A 16,715-nucleotide genomic window follows, 5' to 3' on the forward strand; every position below is an offset into this window, starting at 1 on the left:
AGACAGATAGATAGATAGATAGATAGATGGCAGACGGACCACAAACTACACATAGATGCAAAAATACAAAATAAACAACACAGTTTTCATCCCTGAGACAATTAAATAAGGTCCAGTATAAAAAATATGAAAAATACCAAGCAATATAGTGATGGTCTTATGTCCAGGGGGCAAAGTGTAATGTATAATAATCAAGCTGCTGAGAAATATGATGAGTTGTAAAGTCTGATGGCAGTCGACAGGAACGACCTCCTGACTCAATGAGTCTGTGGCTGAAATTCTCAGACTTAGACTTTATTCAACTATTATGAGACACAAAAAACCTATAATGTCCATCTTGTCACATCCTCACCACCAGCAGAGTCCCTGCTGATAGTGATCTCAGACTGACCCTGATGACTCATATAATATCACAGATGTCTAACACTTTGTTTCTGGACATGCTACACTCACTGGAGGTTGAGAATAGTTGATATTTCCCCTCCTCAGAATCCCTCATCAGACACAAAGGTGTGTATACAGCAATGCGTAATATGTTCTATATTTCTTATTTTCCGAGTGACACTCACTGTGTGTGTGTGAGTGTGGGGGCAGCAGATTTGGGGAGGGGGATGTTGGGAGAATGAACCAACAAGGAAACCACTTGAAGCTTCGCTCCTGCACCGCCTGGCTGGCCCGCTGCCAGCTTTCTCCAGAGAGGGTTGGCTCACTCCCTTCTCCTTCTCCTCCCTTCCCTCTCTCTCTCTCTCTCTCTCACTCTCTCTCTCTCTCTCGAACCCACATACGCACTCTCTCCGCAACTCTCTCCAAAGGAACAAGGCGAGAGAAAGAACGAAGGAAGGAAAGAAAGAAGAACCACAAAACTTTTCAAACAACAAGCAGGGACGGCAAAGAGAAAACTCCCCGAAGATGCCAAGCGCGTCGCTTTTACGCACGGATCACTTGGGTACGCGAGGCTTTTAAGGAGAGAAAACAGGAGGGAGGACGCGCTCTTTTTTTCCTCCTCCGCCGTATGAGACGTCAAAAAATCTGCCTCGGGTTTAAAGGCAAATAAAGCAGGCGCTGTGGAGCTGGAACCGTGGATGTCCCCGGGTCTGTGTGGAGGGCGGTGAAGGATGCCAGGATGCCCTCTCTGATCCCCCATCTGCTCGTCATCTGGCTGAGCGTGCAGAGGCTGGCGTGGTGCACGGAGCGCTCCTCCACACGGGAGCGCTTCAAGGTGGTCATCGCTCCCCTCATCTGCAAGCGGATCTGCCTGAAGGGCCAGTGTCAGGATACCTGCGAGCAGGGCAACAACACCACGCTGATCGCCGAGAACGGCCAGGCCTCCGACACGCTCATCGGACCGGGCTTCAGGGTCGGTGAGTGGACGGGCCCCGATGGAGGCTGGAACAATAGTGTTTATTTGTGAGGGGGGGGGGTTCTTAAGTAGGCCGCTGAGATTAGCTAATGGCCCTGACCCCGGGTTCACAGCCCCTGCACAGAGGTGAAGGGAGGGAGTTGGTGCCTCATACAGGGACTTTATGTGGAGTTATCAAAAAGTTAGATATCAAGATAAGCAGGAAATCCTCACACAACTAGCCACTGTGCTGTGAATCTAACTGTTTATCACAGTGCACTGGATCTACCTTCACATTTATCTGCTTTCCAGACATTAATCTGTGAGATTAACTACTTGTAATAGTTATTTAGACGGAAACTGAGGGATATATTTGCTCACTTATAATGTTCTTACCAGATGGGGTTGGGGGGTGATATTACTCCAGTGCCTTTTGCTTGTTTACAAGTAAAAGTCCTTCATCTATATTCCTACTTCATTGCACATACAGCAGTATAGGGCTGGGCGATATGTCAAGATAACATTTTTCATATAAGTCGATAGAGATAATTATCACCATAAGTGTCACATTAGTATTTATTTGAAGTTTAAAGAAGTTTGCTCCTCGGTGAAGGTTGTGGTTCCAAACGCTTCTTTGTGAGGATGAATTGATAAAATATTACAAATCTGAGGTTGATCAACTCTGTGCTTGCACGATGTATAAGCATTCTATGGATATACATATTGGCTTTTTGTTGTATTGCTATTGACGAAAATGATATTGCAACAATGATTGATATTGTTTTATTGCCCAGCCCTGTAGCAGTAGCCTTTTAAACTTTTGTAGTCTTTTAGTGTCTGGTTAATTTGAAACTTAAACTTGCAACAGTGCAACACATTTCACATTCACATTGTTATGTTATCACCTTCAAAACTTTCAACAGCCAAGTAACTAGTAGTACAAATGTAGTACACATTTAATCTCTGTAGTGTAATGGAGTAAGTAATGGACATTGTCAAAAAGAGTACACTGTCCAACACGATGTCCTTAGTAACTGTGCTCCTCTGTGACCTCCTGTCGTAGATATTAACAAGAAAAACAATCAGTACCTTTATCTCCTTAAAATTGGAGTCTGTCTTCTTTATATCTTACATTAAAGTAACACAAGCTGGTTTCCACCATGAATTCATGATTTATGTCAAGTGGGTATAAACTGGGCTTTGTAAATAAATAGGAGGTTAAGATGAGGTGAGGAGGGTTTACCTCTCACTGCATTGCTGGAAAATGCTCCCACATTACACTTTAATTAGTGAAGCATGGCTCATTACGTCGCATATAAATGTACTTTTAAGATCTATACTTTCCCCCCTCGACTCCAGCGTCTGGTTGGCATGAGTGGAGCCTTTACGTGCTGCATCACATCAGCTGTGGTGAGACATGGAGCCTGGCAGTCTATACGTCAGCCTCTGGCCCGGAACCAACTCCCACCGCTCCGCTATTCCTCCCACCCGCTCAGAGTAGAGAATGAGACAGTCACCAGGACCAAAGAGGTTCAGCACGAGATGAAGTGAGCTCACTGACGTCTCTGGGGGAGTACAGGGGTGCTGTGCCATAAAGGATAGTCCGAGTCATGGCTGTCTTTGTACCAGTAGAGGCAAAATTAGTTCGTCAGCAGGATCACGCAAGAAACTACTGAACAAAACTTGGTAGAACCGACTGAATTTTGGCGTGGATTTGAGAATTCTTTATAAATTTCTTTCAGTGATTTTTTTTTTACATTTCCTTGGATTTCCCAGGGAACAATTCAATGATCTTAAAGAAAGAGGGGAAAAAATCTGGCATATTTAGGAGACCGAGATTTGAGTGTGTGGTATATGCGCTCTACTATTCTAGTTTGTCTCTGTTTCACCAAAGGTTGATTAAAAACCCTGTATTCATCGTGAAACCAATACATTAAGTAGCACTATCGTCTACAATAATAAATCACACATGATAACAGCTCTTCAGAGGTTGAGGCATGTGATGCAACGTCAAATATCCCTGGACATTAGTGCCAGAACCACTATCTTCTGTCTTACAAGAAATGGAGCACATTCAACTGAACTGTTCCTCGAACTCACGTCATCCTAACGTTTCCTTAAAAGATAAGAAATGTCTGCGCACCAGTTGAGCCTCACACAAACTTTTTAATGACCCTACCTTTATTAACTCCTTGCGAAAATGTCTTGTCTTTTGGTTTTCATCACTTCTGTTCCAGCACCTCAAGTTTGAGTGTGCATGCTGTCGTATACTTTCTGTTCTCACCTTTTTCACCCCTATAATCTTAATTGTAATACCAGAGTTTAGCAGCCCCTCTGAATCATTACACACGTGTTTTTATGTTAGAATTTTAAAGGAGAAGGTTAGATGTAGTACTACCGGATGAAAATGACTCTCAATCAGTGCTGTGTATTCATCTGGGGCTGTAGAAATCCAGGGCGTCAGTAAAAGCAAATAATACAATAGTAATACTTTATTTCTATTGCACGTATATATAAACAAGTTTAAAAAGTGCTATTCAAAATATATGGGAATAAAAAAACAAAGAACAGAGCAAGACAAAACAAAAACAAGAAAGATAGCATTAAAGAAAACAAACGTCCATTAAAACCAGATAAAAATCATAAAATAAAAGGCTTTCCTATAAAAGAAATGCATACAAATCATATCCATGTTACTGACTCTAAGGTGCATGGTTGTGGTGCTTCTTACTGTTACCACAGACAGTGTTGCAGTACAGAGGAGCTGTACTTGGGGATACAGATGGAGCCTCTCCAGCTGTTTTTCTTTGGTATGCCCATGTGGAGGTAAACAGGCTGGATTTAATCAAGGTCAAGTGAATCCCACTTGTAGCGCCATTACAGCGCTCTTCCTCCTCAACGTGTGAAGAGTCCGAGAGTTGCTTTGGGCACCAGGCCTTCCTCTTCTCCCTCAGTTTCCTTGTGCTGCGTTGCATTTTGGGACTTCTGTGGCAAATAATCCGAGAAAGACATTTAAAATTCCAGGAATACCTCACGGTGCGGCACATTCGGACTGGGGAGTGAAACTGTTCTGCAGTCACCTGTCTCCTGGACCTCACAGTCAAAGCGTCCGAAAACAGATCCCTCCTGAGTTGTACACGTTTTTTTTGAGCAGAGGATCGTGGGTTTGACTTCTGCTCAGAGAGATGATGTTCAGTGTCAGGGCTGGAATGTGGTGCGGACAAGTGGAAATGTCTCTCTCCCGTGTTAAAACGGCCATGGCTAGAGCAGCAACAATATGAAGACTTTTCCATATTTGAGCGATTCTGACGCCAAGACAGAAAGGCCGAGCAAAACTCAGCCGAACCCAAACCTTTCCTCAAAAGAAAAGTAGTTCCTGAGAATTTGGGAAAATGCTGAAATACTTTTCAGGGCCTTTTTGTGTTTCAGTATGCAACAACATTTCACAGTCTGTAAAGTAGTTCTCTTGAATTTGGCTGGCGTTTTGTGGACAAGCCAAGAAACAGTCAGGTTTGAGTCGTGATGGATCTGGGACTTCTTCCAGCAGATGAAGATTGTTTTTATGTCCATAACTATGAAAACAATACAGAAACTAACTAACACAGGGAAAATTGCAGTTGCAGTAATACTATTTTAAATCCTATAGGAATGTTTACCAGATTATGAATTGTTTATCAAAAGAAAATCCTTGAAATGCTAGGATACCCCAGAGTATAACAGCTGGACAACAAACTGGAGAATATGTCAGTGTTGGCCGGGCTTCATGATTCCAAGGAGATGTTTTGACACTGTTTATTTTTTCTGACCAGCTGTCTAAAGCCCAAAGCATTCCATTTACAGAGATATGAAAAGGAGAAAAGGAGGCAGATCACAGATAACGCACCTGCAAATCTTTGTTGTAGCCATGCTAATGTAACGGTGCATGACTTAGGTGCAAGGTGAACTATCTGGACAATCATTAGATGGATTGCCATGAAATCTGGGGCGGACATTCATGGTGCCCAGAAGATGAATTCGTTTGAAGTTGCTGATCACCGGTCTGCGGCTCTGAGTGAAATACCTCCACATCTATTGGATGGATTGTCATGAAATGTGGTGCAGACATTTATATCCTACTCAAGATACTTTATTTGCTAAAAATGGCAACATGGAAGTGATGTTGGGCTGACAAAACAAAACAATTAGCTGAAAGACATTAAAACGCTCCATGCATGTCACAATGAGCAATTGCATTTGGACATAAGCTGTTTCCAAATTTCAGGCGCCACCTACTTCAGAGGATCCGGTCTATTCGGCCCATGAAGGATGCAATCTTCATGGGCTGGGTAAACTGCAAAGGCTGGACCGAAATTAAACGGAAATTAGAAGGTTTGGTCTCCAGAAGATTTGCCTGATTGGCGTCACCAGCTTGTTGCTGTTGCCTAGCAACAGAGCTGAGGTTGGACATGATGAAAAAGTTTTGAGTGCAACATTCGGTTGAATTAAAGCGTGATACTCAAGCACTGGGTGGCTTGCTGGCACCATTAGCTCTTTGAAAAAAACGGTTCATCACCAAAGTGCAATGAATCCTGGGATAGGTTGGGCCGCAAAGGATCCATCCGTTGGAAACTGCATTATAAGGAGCCTTTGAAATGGAACAGTCTAGTCAAGCCGCTGTGATGCAATCAGTCCTCAAATGCAGCCCCTGAAGAATGTTGCCTTGAATTGAGACACAGCTATTGGTGTAGTTATAACCATATCGATTGAAGCTTTAGACATTTGTCCTGTGAATTGCTGTCAGACACTGTAGTGTATTTGTTTGCTTACAGACATGATCTTTGTTTAAAAAGAGAAATTCACTCATAAACATAAATCATCTCAAGTTCAACAAAGTCATAAATGTAAATTATGACCTGTCTGATCTGAGCAGTGTGTGATTACGCCTTCGCAGCGTGAGACAGAAGGACAGACGACCACCCAGATGTTTTTAGCAGAACCGATCGTCTCAGTCTGCCGTGAACACAAGGACAAATCACGTGAACGAGCACGCAGCTTTGTACTTTTGAACCTGTGTGGGGGCCGAGCTTCGACTCAGCTGTAACATTGAACTCATTGTCACGCAGACAGCCGGCGATGATAGAATATCTGTTACGGTTAAGCTAAGTAGCAGTTAGCGGACCTCATGCACCGGCCTATTTAACTTACATTGTACACAGTACATCATAGCAGTCTATCTGTGTAATCATTATTTTACACGTGTTCTCCGTGCTCCGGCACACACTACAATTCAAACCACATACTTATCAGATTAAGAAACCTTGACAGCTGAACACTCACTTGACACATTCGAATCCGCCGCAGTAACGGTAAAAACGTGCCAGAAATGCTCCGCTCACATGTCTCCAGGGAATCCCACATGTCCCTAATAGATCTCTATTTCTCCATGCACTTCTTAAAAACTGATGAAAGCACGGAAACTTGAACTCCTCCCCAGGCACGTTGGCAGGCGGATTAAAGTTGAGACTTTACGGCCTAATGTGCCTTTTTTTTTTTTTCTAGATTCCACATCGTATCTGTGTAAGTCATCATAAGGCCGTGCATGGGTGGAAGCGGAGGCGTTGTTACTCTTTATGTGCATCTTGTGCTGTTTATTACATCTGGATTTATGGTTTAGGACAGCGTTCATAAAGAATCTGGAGGGATGACGGAGGGAGCCGGGCTTGCATGTGATAATGGTGGGAAGTTGGATTTTCAGATTGTAAAATTGTTAACTCTTGAATTTGTGCATGTTGTGCTATGGCTCCCTTGAACCTGGACTTGTTTACCAGCATTTCTTATGTAATTATCTCCACGTGTTTGTCTGTGGAAATACCCAACAGTCGACATATTTTTCTAAAATCCTCAGCTTATGAAACCATGCTGTAAATTCTAGGATAGGCAGAGGAAGAGAATGTGACAATGCCTCTTTCCGCTCCTTGGAGAATGTAAGTTTTTTTTTTACGTGTATGCATCAGCAGCTTGGCTCCCTGACAGTCGTATAACCCTCATCTGTCCTCCGCATCTCTTCCGCATCTCATCTTCAACGGGCCTCCACACGTCTGCTGCTTTAGATTATCTTCTTTTTCTGGAATAAATAAAAGCACTGGGCCTCATGTTGGACAGGAAATGGGCTTATCATATCGTAGCCTGAGCCACGTCTCACCTAAAATGGGCATCATAAGAAGTGGATACGGCTATTTCAGGATTTCCCATGTGGTTCTGTATTTAGAGTAAAGTGACAGTAGTAGCCCTGTGGTTTGTTTTGGATTTCCCTTGGCATGGGTCAGAGGTCCATGGGAGCCATGAAAACGAGGACAAGTCGGTCAAACGCAGTCGACGGAGCTGGTTCGGCATTTTCTCTATTTAGAAGTCGAGTTTATTTTACCTTCCAGAGCCCTCTGCTCTTACCCACACACTCTTGTTTCGTCCGTGCCAAAACTTTGGAGAAGGCGGTCTCACACAGGCAACCAAAAACCTGCAGCACTCCGGATTTTTTGCCACAGGTTGGACGGAGCTCAAGGGGCAAAGTCGGGCACGGCTCCTGCGCTCGCTCACGTCATGCACGCTCATCTGCAGCTTATTTATCGTGAAAAAGCTTCTTACTTGTGGTGAAACGTTCATCATGTGTGCTTGGAGGCTGAGCTCCAACTCCCTGTCAAGGACGCGTTTTAATGTTTTTGGATGCACATTCTGTCATCTCTCCCCGTCTATTTATGCATGCTGGGGAAATCACACGTGGTTATTTGGGGATCTGCCATTTTTATTAACCTTTTACCTCTGTTTCCCAAGAAGGACACTATTAGTACTGTATGCAGTACCTTCACAAACGCCTTTGGGATAAGTGTGTTTATGTCCACATTAATCACAAGGGTTTCAACTCTCCAATTTATGGCAACATCTAAAGAAAGGTGTTTTTTATGGGTTAAAATTCTTCCAGTATATATATTTATTAAGGTTGTATCAAAACATTCACTCAGAGCATACACAAGTCCCTCATGAAATCAAACTCCTCCGTGCCATTACTTTCTGCAAGAAAAACAATTTCCAGGTTGCAAAAGGCATCACAGAAAACAAAGCTGCAATTAGTGGCTTTTTTTTTTTAACGTCACAAGGGAACAGTGTGCGTATCTTCATGCGTATGTGTACCTAAGTGTGTTTGGTGCTCGAGAGTGGTGTACTGAATCCAGCTCAAACAAACAGCCTTCTTTGCCATCTTTAACACTCTCCTCCCATTTGCTTAGCGAGGGGGAGAAACGGAGCAGTTATTTAAAGCTGCTCAGAGGAATGCGAGCGCTAGGAGCTGCACCCACACCGTGCAGGACCCTGTAGCTGCAGTGATTAGCCAGGGTAAACAGAACAACACGGCTTTTGCCAGCGCTGCCTGCCGCCGTACGTGGCCTGAGAGTGTGCAACCTACAGACGTTACCTGCCCCGCTCTCCGGCGCTGAGTGCTGACTCTCCCTCAGGGCAGGTATCTGACATAATCTCAGTGGAGCACTGTCAGCACTCTTCTACCTGCCTCCAGTTCCTTTAGCTGAGGCTTTTAGACAGTCATTATATGACATCATCCGTATTCATGCCAAGATCCTGTCTAATTCTCTGGCTCTCTTTCCATAAACATCACTGCCAGAGGGGACTGACAGGGTAACGCTGGATACCCACACGAGGACTTTTCAAACCGCAAAGCATATTTCAATTAGATGTAAAAATCCCATTGTGCAAGGCAGAGTTTTAATTTAGATTTGGATAATTGCTAAATCCTCAATGCAAGATCCATCCGGATCTTCCTGACAATGGCTGTCTCCGTTTCTCAGGGAGGAGTCTGCTCGTCGTCATCGTCCAGTTTCTGTAAGGTTAACAAACTGTTGTTTTAGGCTGACTGTGAGGGGTAATGAATGCCTTCGGTGACAGTGGTGGACCCGGGAAAAGGGCTGCGCTATTGTTTGGATAGCTGAGGCCGAGGCTGCTCAGTTTCAGGGGGTTGACAGAGCACTGAGAGTTCTGCAGGGGGGAGGAGGAATGCGTACGCAGGTTTGTGTTTTCAAAAGGCAGTGATTATGTCATTTACTCCCAACGTCTGGCTCAGCTGCAGGAGTCTGACCCACTTCATACGTTGCTCTTTCTCACTTGGCGTGGTATGTGGTCCCACAGTGCCAGTTGATGGGAGGAGTATTTTGGGGATGTGGTTTCCTGCTTTGGACCTGATGGTAAAGGCAACCGCGTCATACAATGATAGCCATTCCCCTATATTCTCTCTCAAACAGTTGGTCTTGGGGCATATGTTTCCAGTGAATGGGGCCCAGTGTTGTTTAGTCACAGTTCTGTATGGTCATGGAAGATGGCAGCCTAAACACCAGACCAATCGGCAAGCTCATGTTTAATCACTGGCCACTGACCATGTATCTGAATTGGGGCCGGTTCGAAATTATGACACAATGGGAAAGGCACAAAAGCAAGTTGGCTGCCACTAGATTTGCTGAATACACTATTTTCATCAAGATCCAGGAATTATTCCATGTAAATTGGTGTAAATTTCGAAAAACCCCATATCCCGCAATGTTACAGAAAAGAGAAAATAGAAATTCCCAAAAGAGGAATTGCCAAATTTACCCAGATCGTCACCAAAATGTTTTCACTCGTTTTTGCGTAATCCTGCTGATCAAAACAGAACTTACTTGTCGGAGGTAACTAACTGGACAGTATATTTTATCTAAAAGAAGAATGAACAGCTGTTGCATGTTGTGGCCTGTTGACGTTTGTCTGTCACAGGTTTTGATGCTATGATTGACTGTAACTCTGCCACTGATAACCACCCTCGGAAGTGTAAGGCCACAAAGACACTGTTCGACAGGAGCAAAACATTGCACAGGAATACTTATAGAAATATAAACTTAGATTAAATGAAAATGTTGAAAACAACATTTAATGAAATTACTGTGTGATACGATAGCACTGAACCCACTGATAGTAATAACACCTGACTCTGTAGCTCTAAGCAGCTTTTAGCCATTTGTAGCTCATTGTTTTGATTTCCCCGCTTGGACGCTGACCATGTGGTTGAGTCTCTCATGTAGCCAACCCCCTCCTAAAAACACCAGAGTATCCAATTCCAGCTCCGAAAACTTGAGTTTATTACTTATGCAGCTGTTGTAATCTGAAGTTGGTGTAGACCAAACCAGAGTTACAAGTCAAAGGCAGAGCTTTTAGAAAAGACATTTGAGTTAGATGAGAAGGTTGACATCACACATACATGTGTCCAAGGAGCATGAAGCTGGAGGCAGGGGATGGTTAGCTTAGCTTAGCATAAGGATTGGAATCAGCTGGTTCTGACTTTGCCAAAGGGTAAAAATCGGTTTAAGCTACCATGTCTAAAGCTCAGTCTTTAACACAATACATATGTTTGTTCAATAGAGTGGTTTACTTCAGGGACAGTTTTTTGGGCTATTTGTATCGTCTCTGCTGGTCGCCCGTAACCTCACAATGACAACAACATGTGTGATATGATGACCATGGCTAATTATGAGCTGTTGACCCAACAAAAATATGCAAGTTACAAAGGATGTTTGACTTCTATGTAATCAGTTCCTCCAGTGAAAGTCCAGTGAGACATAGTTTAGTCATGAGGTCTTGTGTGTCACCAGTCTGAATCCGAACCATCCATCACCGTTACTCTACTACACCAGGTTTCTCTATCAGCCTGGAAATAATCACATATTGATCCAAAAGTGTATTGGCATCGATTTTGACTTGTCTGAGTGGGTGGATTCAGACTGAATCACAGTGAAAGTGACTCAAAGAGCATCACCACAGACTTGTGTGTGTGAATCTTGCAGACTGGTTAAATTAAACTGCTGTTTGTATTTCTGCCACAATATGAGTGTGTTCAAAGACGGGCTCGTCGTATCGTGCGCCTGGTGGGAGATGATGTCTGCACTCAGCTCCAGGCTCAGTGAGCTGGGGAGCTTTTTCAACTGTGGTTTGTTGGGCTGTAATTTGTTGTTTTTGCGCTGGGAGGGTGCGGCCAGCGGCGGGGAGGACGAGGTGGAGGGGAGGGGCTGATGATGCGTCATCTCCAGACAGACAGGAGTGAGTGGGTGGGTGCTAACAGGGCACTCTGAGGGCAACCTTTCCTTTCTTTCTTTCTTTCCTTCTTTCTTTTTTTAGTCATAGCATTCATTTGTTTTCTCTTTCTCTTTCTTTATCCCTTCCGTTCATTTGTTGTTTCTTTCTTTCTTTGGTCCTATCGTTCATTTGTTTTTTCCTTTAGTTCATTTGTTCTTTCTTTCTTTCTTTCTTTCTTTCTTTCTTTCTTTCTTTCTTTCTTTCTTTCTTTCCTATATTTGTTGTTTATTTGTTTCTTTTATTGCCTGTGCAAAGACATTTTTCTCATCACCCTCCAAAAAAAGAACAGACTAATTTACCAAGGTAAAAATATAATAATCAGTATTTTCACCCACATACAATTTTAAACTATATCCTGTCGGTTACATGAGTCATGCTTTTTAAACAGTTGGGGAATGTGCAGCTAGTTTTTCCTGAAAAGAAAAAGTGTCTGGGAATCACAACAATCTCACTGCAACGTCATACTTTCTTTTCTCTGACTGTTTCTGCTTTAATCCCTGACTTTCCCAGATAAATAATATAATACCTTCGCTCCATCAGCTCAATGCTGTGAAGAGATCTGTCTTCCTCCTCTTGTGGTGAATCATGACATTATTAAGTAGTAGCGCTTACTCATATGTCACTTGAAGTATACTCTGAACGAGAGGAGCTTGAAGACAAAGTCCTTTTTTCCCCCTTTTCTTTCTGTCTCTTCATTCAGCTCCATTCCCTCCTTCAGCTGGAGTGAGCGCTGCATGGGAAAATTATATGCTTCCCGACTGTCTTGGCACATACCTGCGAGCTGACGTTCTATATTAAATTAGGTTTTTTAAAGGCCTGAAAGATAAAGTAAACTCTGAATGTTTTTGTAGCATAACTGAAGCCGTTTGGTGGCGAAAATGTGGCGATATATTTAATGGCAAAACAATGTGTCCTCGTCCAAATTGTTTTTCTACGCTAAAGTTATTGAATTTGTGAGGATGAAATGCTACAAATGCAGGACGAGTGGTTGTTGTATGAGTTTCCTGACTTCCTCTGTTTTCTTTGACAAGGCCGTGTGGAAAATGAGGCTCATGACACTGCTCCTCCCTCCACCATTCAGCCAGTCCTCTCTGTTCATGCCTCACATTCATTCAGACCGCCACATTAACTCTTAGGTGCATTTGATTTTTAATGACACACCACCACTCAGGAATGTGTTAGATCCACCACGACAAAGGTGTGGTGCACGCAGCAGAGGACGGGCTGCCTCTGAGACGCTGAGCCCACTGGCGACGACGATGAGACTCAGTGAGTGATCTGGGATCATAAATTCTGCTAATGAACTCCGAGGTGATGATATAAAGGGAAAATCCACTGGAAAAGTCAAATCCTTGTTATGATCTCAGCTTTAAAGCTTTGTTCTCCTTTCAGAATATAATGTGGTGCAGTCACATAACCACAGCAGCTCTCCAGGAGACACCATACCCTCCAGTTAATAACTTTGACACACACACACACACACACACACACACACACACACACACACACACACACACACACACACACTTACAAACACGCCCATTCTCATACAAGATCTGCAGAAAGCATTAGCCCATACATTGCCAGCATAGCTTGAGCTTGAGTGTACGAGGCACATCTGGAGCAGAGGCGTCGTCGTGTGTTATTATAACATGCAAATGAATCAGTCCTGGAGCTCGAACAGAAATGAGACAACTAATTCAGACAGACTCCAGTAAACAAGATATTATGGGCATGAAGTGCAGTGATACTACTTGTGAGTTTGATGCTGTGCGGGGGCTGGGATGAACCTGGTAACCTTTCTGCAGGTATATTACCACCAGTGCAGTTGCAATGTTTTATCCTTAATTAAGTACACCTAAGGATTACGCAAAAACTTCTGAACGGGTTACCACGATACTTAGTGGAAGGATGCGATATGCGCCAGGGAAGAAGCCATTAAACAACGAACGTTACTCGTTACTCTCACTCAGAGTGGTTACATGCTTGTTTTGACAGCGCAAATAGGGATTTTCCGGAAAAGCTTGTCACCGCGATTCAATTATATTTTCATTTGCTACTGGATTAAAACAAGATGTTCCGCTGGATTTAAAAACATTTTCATGGTTATTTTGCAATATTTTATACTTACATTTACGAGCAATTTGCCCCACAGCATTCGCAGTTCGTAAAACATTCAGGAATTTCCCGAAATGTTTTTTGTTTTTACGGGGGTCCTGAATACACAATAGTTGAAGGGGTGTTTGAAGGGATAGATGGCCACCACCCCTTAATCACATAGAGAAATTGGACAACACTACCCCTTCACGGCCACGTGCAAAGCAAAGGGGTAGGGCCAAGTGGTAGGGCTGAGTGGGACACGCCACCCTGTCCATTGGTTTGTTGGTTGGTTGGTTCAATTTAGGCAAGATTATGCAAAAACTACTGAATGGATTCCCACAAAACTTGGTGGAATTATGAGGTAATAAATTTAGGTGAAAATGAAAACATTTTCATAGTTTTCCCAGGGAATAATTCTAGTATTTTGATGAAACAAATCTGTCATATTGAAGGAACTAAAATGAGTGTGTGAAACTTGGTGCAGCTTAGTTGGATTCAAGGACTCTTGGGCCTTGGTGGAGGTGCGCGCTACCAAAGGCCATTCTAGTTATTATAGTATTTTTCATTACAGGTAGATCCATCCATCCATCCATCCATCCATCCATCCATCCATCCATCCATCCATCCATCCATCCATCCATCCATCCATCCATCCAAACCACCGTGGCTCTAATTCCATTTTTATAAAATCAGTGGCTGTATAAATCATGTTACATAACTGAAATCTGACTACTGCACACAAGGAAACGTTCCAACATAAAATTAGCAAAAAACTTTCCGTCATATCAGGTCTGCCTGTACAAGATGCAATACGAATAAAGTTTGTTTTTATATTGTTTTGACTGGTCGACATTGCCCTTTTAATGTGAATATGAAAGTCAGTGTGTCCTAGTGATGACCTCATGTTACCTCCCATAAAACAATATACATTTTAAATGGGAGGTAAAAGAGGGCATTATTTCTTCTCCTCTTTTCCCCTTCTCATCTTTTCTTTTATTCTCCCGCCTTTGAATATATGATTTTGTTTCAGCAGAAATCACTGCTTTCTGGGCTGGCTTTGAATAATTCATGTAAATCATTTTGGTCTAGACAACACCTGGGCAACTCATGAGCCAAACATCTTTATGGACCTTCCTTGACACAGGAATAACCCTGTCAGGACTGTAGAAGGAGATCTGTTGACAGCTTGTGTATTGTACTTGGCACTGTCTGTTGCATGGCATCACATGGGGCTCATTTTCACATCAAACGGTTTCCCTCCCCAAGAAACATAACCCGAAAAGTGTAACATGACTCCTCGATCGGTCGGAGTTCCATTATTGTGGCGTTGACCCTGACCGTGCTACGTCAGAGTACCCGCTCTGATTCAGACACCTTCCCAGCCAGACGAGGCCTCAGCCCAGACTTTCCCTGCATCATCTCTCCGCTCTCTGTGGGTTTGAGATTGTGTAATCACATTTGGAAAGAGGTTCTTTTCCTGTCTCCCCGTGTCTGCAATTCCAATTTTCAACCCCCGCGTCTTTCTCCCAGTTTCCTCTCATTCTAAATCCAGTACTTGGACGAAATTGGAGCCATGAAAAACTCTCTCAGTGTATGTCAGAAGAAAGTCGGACAAAGTTGAGTGGTCTTTTCTCCGGTGTGCCGCTCGTCCGCGCCTTGCTGCCTGCACTTATTCCTTGTGGTTAAAGACCACCGTCACATGGTGGTGGATGGTGGAGGTCAGCTTCACCTCCGATTTGAAATTCTGAGTTGGCTGTTCTATTGATGTCCTTGACTTTTTCTGCCTGACTTTCACTATGTGAGGATGTCCCTGCTGTGTTGAAAGTGATCTAGTCCCCTAATTACGCCACGGCCCAGACTCCCTGGCAGTGCGCTCCTAATTACTTCCATGTGTGCACACTTGGCTCAGCAGGAGAAAGAGGCCTGCTCTCCTCTCCTCTCTGTTCCTATGCAACCTTTGGATACTTTCGATATTTAAACTTTGGATTTGACTATTGTGACGAGTGTGCGTGGGTCTGAAAAGTGCTCAAAGGATCAAGTGTAAATATGTGACCCTTAATTTGCATTAACATGGCTAATAATTCCAGAAATCTCTCGCATATCTCTGTTCATCGTATTGGCTCCACACTTGGCATTTGTATTTTTATATTTTGCGATTTGGACATGCGAGACGCTCAATATTGATAAACCAAGCTTCATCGAACTTTGAATAAACAGGTGAACAGCTCTTTGTGCAGCAGCCGTGGTGCAGCTTCAGGGTTCAGCAGCAGGTCTTTACTTGCAACGGCTCTTTACTGGAGGTCTCTTTTACAGTTTCAGAGAGAAAAACTGCAACCAGCATCACCACAGGCCCAATAAACAGGCAGGTTTAAAACAGGCACTTGTAATAATCATTTCTTGTGTTTACTTAATGACTGAGTCAGGGCGTTCTCGTCTAAACTAGCCAGTTTTTCTATTCCATTTGCAAAAGTTGTGTTTTGAGTTGTAGCACTGGATTGCATTGGATTGTGATGATGCTGAGTTGATGTATGTGAGTTGATGAACATGAGGAAAGGCTGTAACACCTGACACTTAACAGGTACTTGGAGAAGGCATGTGCTGTTTAGCCCAGTCATGGTACAAAGTAGGAGGAGGAACATTTCACTGCACTGAATAACAACAATACAAATGGGTTAGGCATTTTTGCTATTTCAGGATTATGAGAAATAGCCTCTGCTTAGTTATTCTATTCACCACCCTCATATCTGCCATATTCCACATGGTTAAAATCGTCGCAGATCAATTTCCTACCAATCAATCAACCTTTCCTTTTAGATTTAATTATTTATTTAGTGCTTGAAATAGAGTTAATGATTTATTCTGCACTTTGTTCTTCAAAACTTGCATTTCAGGAGTTTGGCTACTTGATCAATGAGGAAAAATATGCTCATACTGTACATGCTCAAACTTGCATGCAAATATGATCAAAAACATATTTTTTGCTTGAATGCTGAAACTACTTTTCCACACAACCCTGCTTTCTCTTTCTCTCTCTTTCGCTCTCTTTCCTATAATTGTTCTATTGTGCACATTTCAAAACCAACTGAACTTAAAATAAACACAATGGGAGACCTAATAAAACTGCAATGAATACAGT

The 16,715-nt window shown here is 43.0% G+C and overlaps 1 protein-coding gene across 4 annotated transcripts in view; it reads left to right on the forward strand.

The window, feature by feature from the left end:
• The first annotated feature begins 751 nt into the window (after nucleotides 1–751).
• The window catches only part of ltbp3 (latent transforming growth factor beta binding protein 3), a 35,514-nt gene continuing 19,550 nt past the window's right edge, over nucleotides 752–16,715 (forward strand). For 2 of the 4 annotated variants that reach the window (XM_034606766.1, XM_034606767.1), the window contains exon 1: nucleotides 752–1,361. In XM_034606766.1, the coding sequence (XP_034462657.1) occupies nucleotides 1,124–1,361 (238 nt within the window). In that variant the 5' untranslated portion in view covers nucleotides 752–1,123. The remainder of the gene's footprint in view (nucleotides 1,362–16,715) is intronic. The other 2 variants (XM_034606764.1, XM_034606765.1) reach the window with 1 other exon arrangement.

The sequence above is a fragment of the Hippoglossus hippoglossus genome, chromosome 14 (genome assembly GCF_009819705.1).
Source record: "Hippoglossus hippoglossus isolate fHipHip1 chromosome 14, fHipHip1.pri, whole genome shotgun sequence".
NCBI lineage: Eukaryota > Metazoa > Chordata > Actinopteri > Pleuronectiformes > Pleuronectidae > Hippoglossus > Hippoglossus hippoglossus.